The sequence below is a fragment of the Rutidosis leptorrhynchoides genome, chromosome 8 (genome assembly GCF_046630445.1).
Source record: "Rutidosis leptorrhynchoides isolate AG116_Rl617_1_P2 chromosome 8, CSIRO_AGI_Rlap_v1, whole genome shotgun sequence".
Taxonomy (NCBI): domain Eukaryota; kingdom Viridiplantae; phylum Streptophyta; class Magnoliopsida; order Asterales; family Asteraceae; genus Rutidosis; species Rutidosis leptorrhynchoides.
Genome location: NC_092340.1, coordinates 336,966,195 through 336,972,359, shown reverse-complemented (window position 1 = coordinate 336,972,359; position 6,165 = coordinate 336,966,195). Strand labels below are relative to the sequence as shown.

The 6,165-nt window shown below is 34.2% G+C and overlaps 1 protein-coding gene across 1 annotated transcript; it reads right to left on the bottom strand.

The window, feature by feature from the left end:
* Window positions 1–1,190: 1,190 nt before the first annotated feature.
* Window positions 1,191–3,343, bottom strand: LOC139861999 (scarecrow-like protein 3). The gene has a single exon (XM_071850536.1). It carries the CDS (start codon window positions 2,685–2,687, stop codon window positions 1,335–1,337), a length of 1,353 nt encoding a protein of 450 aa, XP_071706637.1. The 5' UTR covers window positions 2,688–3,343; the 3' UTR covers window positions 1,191–1,334.
* Between the last annotated feature and the right edge of the window lie 2,822 nt (window positions 3,344–6,165).

Below are 6,165 nucleotides of genomic sequence, written 5' to 3'. Positions count from 1 at the left end.
TTCGATAAGGTCTTTCAATGGACTCCAACTCCAACCTTCTATGACTCTTTTTTGGTTTTATTGTGTATAGTAAACTACTTCGTAAATTTTTCAATTTACCCAATTTTTCTATTTGACCTATCATATAATAATAATGGTGCGTTTGATAAACCTAAATGAGTAATTGTGAATGATGCATAATTTGAATGATTTAAAAGTTGTAATGAAGTTGATTATGAATGATAATATACCGTTTGATAATTATTTTAAGTGAATAATGTGAATGATGTAGCACTCATATATAAGGCCACCTCATCACAACGTGGTAATGGTGTCAGGCCACCTCATCACAACGTGGTAATGGTGTCATGTCATCTACGTTCATGTTATACGGAGTAGTATTTAAGACTTAAGATAATATAACAATTTCTTAGAAACTTCATATATACAATACCATGTACAATATATCATCACAGTTTCATACCTTCAATGTTAGAAATGGTATAACTGGAATACTGTAAATATCCTTTTATGTGATTTGCCGTTAAACATAAAGTATAGATACATGATAAGCTTGCAGTTATTAACAAACAAATTTTATATTAAAACATTGCTAGTTCTGACCAAAAAAACTCGCTGGAGAATTTTCTACTTATTCCTGTAACAAACACAAACTGCACAAACATTAGTTTTCTCATGCCATTATCCAAACAAGATCCAGCTGAACCAATCAAAATTAATTTTAGCTGAATCATACGTCTGCTTGTGGGTGAGAATTAGTCTGCCAGTGACAATTAGATTACACTAGGTAGGTATCGATAATATATTACAGATGTTGGATAACGACTAGTCAAGCGGAGACTAGTCAATCAGAACTTTGAAATGGCTAGTCGGTCGAGTCGGTGTCGAGCCATATATATTTAACATATATATTACACATAAATATATCGAACATAAATATTTTAAACGTAAAAATTTCAAACATATTGAGTATAAATTAAGATTTTGACCTAACTTTCACCGACTCAAACCTGACCCAGACAAAGACTCGGACCGAATTTGATATACTTTTAGCGTTGACCGACCAATTAGAGGTTTTCAGACAAAACGGGATGGGCTAGTCATCAAACCGACTAGTTGGCCGACTAATCGAACGAGATGGCCGCAGTTTACAACATTGTTTGTTACAGAATTCAAATAGTTCATTCTGTTATGTGAAATGCTAGCAAGATTAGATTCACTATATTAAACCAACACTTGTTAAATCATCCTTCATACATCAAAAACTAAAGAAAACCATCAATAAAAACCGAATCCGAACATAAATCTAAAACATTATGACATCAAATATAATTTCACCTTCTACATTTCCACGCAGAAACTGAAAAAAGCGGACGATCTTGCCAACACATAACCACACACCCATTTTCTTCTTTAATTCGACAACCATCACAATTATACCCTTGAAGCAACCTTCGTGCCTGCAACAAAGCGTAATAGCTCAAAGGAACACACCCAAATCCCGCCATATCGAGTCTTTTAACCCAATTTTCAAGTTTTTCGTGTCTCTCTTTTCTCTCACTACCTTCACACGCGATAATGTTCTTGATCTCTTCACCGAAAAACATCTTTTCCACCTTCAATCTCTCGATTGAAGTTCTTGGTAATGTTGATTCTAAACAATCGAACAACGCAGCGTAAAAGTATAAAGATTCTGAAAGTCTCTCCATTAGACCTGAATTGTTGTGGTTCGAATCTTGTTCGGCTACCACCATTACTTTTGGTGATAACCCACGTAACGCGTTCAAAAATCCTTCTATTTTTGTTGTTGAAGTTATAGATAAAGGGGACGATGAGGCCGTATCGTGACTTAAAAAATCTTTTTGAAGAACCCTTTGCAAGTGAACAACACCATTTGAATTCTTTTTCGATTTGATAACTTCATCGTCATCAGGTGCCAACAATGAATGAAGCTGTAAAACCGAGCTAACTGCTAACGCCTCCCCTGTTTTAACGTTCAATTTATCAACATCAAGATTCTCTATTTTGGACACAATGGGATTGAATTGAAATGGGATGTCCAACTTTTCGGCTTCTTCAATTAAAACTCGAGCCATTTGGTCTAAAACCTCTTTGTGTTGGTGAACACCTGTAATCCTCAAATGAGGAGGGCCTTCAGGGCGCGCGCTTAAATCACGAAGAAGCGCACGCCACTGAGTGGGCTCCGCAGCATTAAGATCAACTACATGAACTATCTTTTCACCTTCCATAGCTTCAATGATCACTTGATTTGTAATCACAAATGCTATTTTCAAATAAGGAAAGTACTCAAAAAACAACTTTTTAACTAAAATGTTGTCATGGGCATATGAAATGTTATTAGTGCAATGAAGAGCTTTATATATTCCAGGCCATGTTTTGAGGATTCGGTTAGCAAGGGCTTCGGCGAAATAGGAAGCGATTCGTTGCATTGTATCGCCTTCAGGTGACGAAAGGAGGGAAATTTGGTCAAGGGCAATATTGGCATGTTCAAAGTTTCCTGAAGCTACATGTTTAGCACAAGTGAGTAACAAATGAATTAAACATAAACCTCTTTCTTCTGATTTGAGTTCTTTGAGCCATGGATATGGTGCTGATCCCATTCCAGAAAACATCTGTTGAACTGCTGGTGTTGATGTCACAGATGATGACCCATCATCATGAAACATTTGGTTATTTCCACACACACAATCACACACACACACACACTCACAATTCAGGGAATTCAACAGGTAGTAATAAAACAGGTAAAAAAAGGTTGTACCTTTGTTATGTGAAATTAATTTATCAGTTTATTAGGTAATAAAAACAAGAAGTTAACTTGAAAGAAAGAAAGATAGAAAAAAACAGTACCGGATGGATAATATTTGGTGAGAACAGAAACAGTAATAATCAAAGCAAAACCTTACTGGGTTTTGAAATTGATCAAAAACCCAAATCAAATATCATGAAAATCCTCAAAATTGGAATCAGATTTCAAGTCAATTTAGGGGTTTGAGTCTAGAGAGAGAAAGTGAAGAAAAGAATAGATAACTTGGAACAAACAAACAAGAACGTAAAATTCCTTATTGGGTATTGAAATTCATGAAAAACCCAACTCAGATGACACAACAATTCCCTGAATTAAAATGAAACACGAGTTACGTGAGGTGTAGAGAGAGAAAGTGAGTTGGGATTTCAAAGTAGTGAGTCAGTCAGGCGGTTTGTTTCTTTGATCATACAGATTCTGAGTGTGTGAATATAAGAAAAAAGAAAGAGATACAAAGGAGACAAATGGCGTGAGATTTGTTTTTATCTTCACCGATTTATGTCGTTTTGTGTTTTGCAGGAGAATATGTAATGTGCATATGCCCTGTTTTCATTTTCCCCTGTATTTGAATAAAGGTAAACCACTTTTGTCTTTCTCCCTCATTACCAAAACTACTTTTGCATATATTTGTCTTAACTTAAGATGGATAGGGAATCAAGAAACCTCATGTCCTACTATATTACTATAATAAATATTTACTTTTTGTAAAAGTATAACTTAAAGTAAATATATTCACACTTATCGGTTGAGTTGGGAACATACGGGAAGATATAATTGTTAGAGACAAATGATTTTGTAGAAATGTTTTTGTCATGTTTTAAGATGGTGTGAGAATCAAAGATGGATGGACAAAACCCCTTTTGCTTTTATGCTCCAACTACTTGTATACTTCCAAATACACCATACCAAACCAAAATGCTAAATGCTCATCACCCCCATTTACTCACCTTCTTGTAAATTAGTTCTAATAAAATAAAATACCACACCTTGTTATCTATGGAAGACTTGACATATAACGTGTGTATTTAAACAAATTAAATTAACAAATATAGAAATCTTCCTTGCTAAAATAAAGGTTAACATAGACACATAGTAGATAACCTTTGGATAATAAATAAAATACAAAATTACGCCGATAGTTCATGTGACTTGTAAAATATTATGCTAGCCCCGTCCATACAATTTTTTCTAAGATAAAGAGTAACATAAGTAGATAACCTTTGGATGGTCGATGATGAATATAATACAAAATTACGCAGATAGTTCATGTAACTTGTATCATATTACTAGCCCTGTCCATACAAATTTTTCTACATGGGCAACCCTCGATGATTTGCAAACATTACACGGAGTCGTTTTGACTGACGATCGTTAAATATTTTGGTTGAATCCTCTCACATGCTAAACACATGAGGCACAATTGATAATTGTTTATTTCTCTCTCTTCATTCGACATGTAATTTCCCCAATTGCTAATCTATTGTATCTTCTCGTATTTCATTCCAGTTTCTCCTAACAAACTCTATATCTCTATTAGTGTTGGTGATGTCATTCCTCCAATCGGTCTCTTTTATCTTTGCATTTGAGCCACCTTACTTCGATAATCCCTTCACATAATCAATTCATCATATTGAATTAGAGATTAGGTTCAGCGGGAAAGATAAGTGAAAAGTAAAAGTTGATATGTTGTTAGATAGGTCAATGACAAACATAAAAAAGAAGGAAAAGTAGGAATGATTGTTCACATAGCATGTAATAATGTAATAAGGCCACAGGCATCTTGCCTCAGTGGTAGCAGGTTTACCTGCTTGTGAGAGAGACCCGGGTTCGAGTCTCGATTGCGGCGGGGGTTTTCCCCGAATTCCTAACCTTGCTCCGCATGGAAGGGTCAAGAGTCGTGGTTTTCTCCGAGTGCGTGCGTGTGCGACTAACCTCTAACTTGCCGTTCAAAAATAAAAAATAAAAAATAAAAAAATAAAATAAAATAAAATAATGTAACCTAAGAAAAATATTTAACGTTTGTTATTCAGAGGGATTCATTGTGTAACTTGTGAATACTACGAGTGTTGTCCATATAATAAATGTATAATGTCGAGAGTAACAATATGGTACAATAAAATAGTATGAACTATCCATATAATATTTTCTAAATTAATACGTAGCGTTTAATATCGACTTTTTTAATGACTATTATTAAAATTTACAAGTCTTTTTTATATGTTAATGACAACATTGAAGGTTGTCTTGAGAAAAAAATTCAACATTCCACATTTAATTAAAAAAAACATCACTTAGTAAGAGAATAATAAAAATAAAAGTTTGCTTTTCATGTCGATCAAGTATTTTAAACAGTACGAATGAAATTCATATCATGCCACAGTACAAAAGACCGAGTTCCTGGTCGAGCCTCTCTGCTGGACCATGCCACAGAGGGTAAAAACTTTGACTATACCTCAAAATGGAAGGTAAATGCGTGTTATAGGACAAGTGGGGGGTGGATAATAATAAATTAAAGTATATATGAAAAATTGTAAATGTGATTCCCTCTAAGTTTATCAACAGCATATATAAAAAGTTCAATACATGAACTCGACACATGGTGACATTTTAATATTCTTAGTTAATGTTAATGTTAAAATAATGATAATACTATAATATATTGGCGAAGTTACAAAAAATATGGTAACATTTTAATATTATCTTAGCTAAATGCTTAAATGTCTTTGCAATGTGGTTACGATTGAGTTGGGGCTTAGTTTGGTAGTGGGGAAAAGACTAAATAGATTTCAAATTGGAGATACTAAAGACAAGTAGACAATGGATCTTAAACTAAACTCCAAATACCAAATGCCACCCTTTCTCCACTTTTACTTCTTGTCTCTAAGTCTCGTGGCCCATAATTTATCTATTTATACCTATTTATATATTCTTTTTTTGGAACGGCTAAAATATAATAAAAACACAAGAACAAACAATACAAAAGGAGGAACTAGCAAGGTGCTAGAACCATGAAAAAAAAAAAAAGGAAATAAGAATATTACATAGAATTACATAGCCACGTGTTCCAATTTGAAGCAATTTTACTTCTGGATTTCAACCAAGAGAATGTGACTAATCTAATACAATCAAAAAGATCGCTTTTTTTTCACTTCCCGCGTGTCATGAACGATATTATTTCGCAATCTCCATATCCACCATAAAGTGGCAGCGACAATACAGTAGAATCTGTCAGAGCTAACCCGAGATTGAAAACAGTCTTCTACCCATAAGAAAAGGTCATCGGTGGAATCAAACGAGGGCCACATGAGACCCACCTAAATACAAATACGCCTCCATAT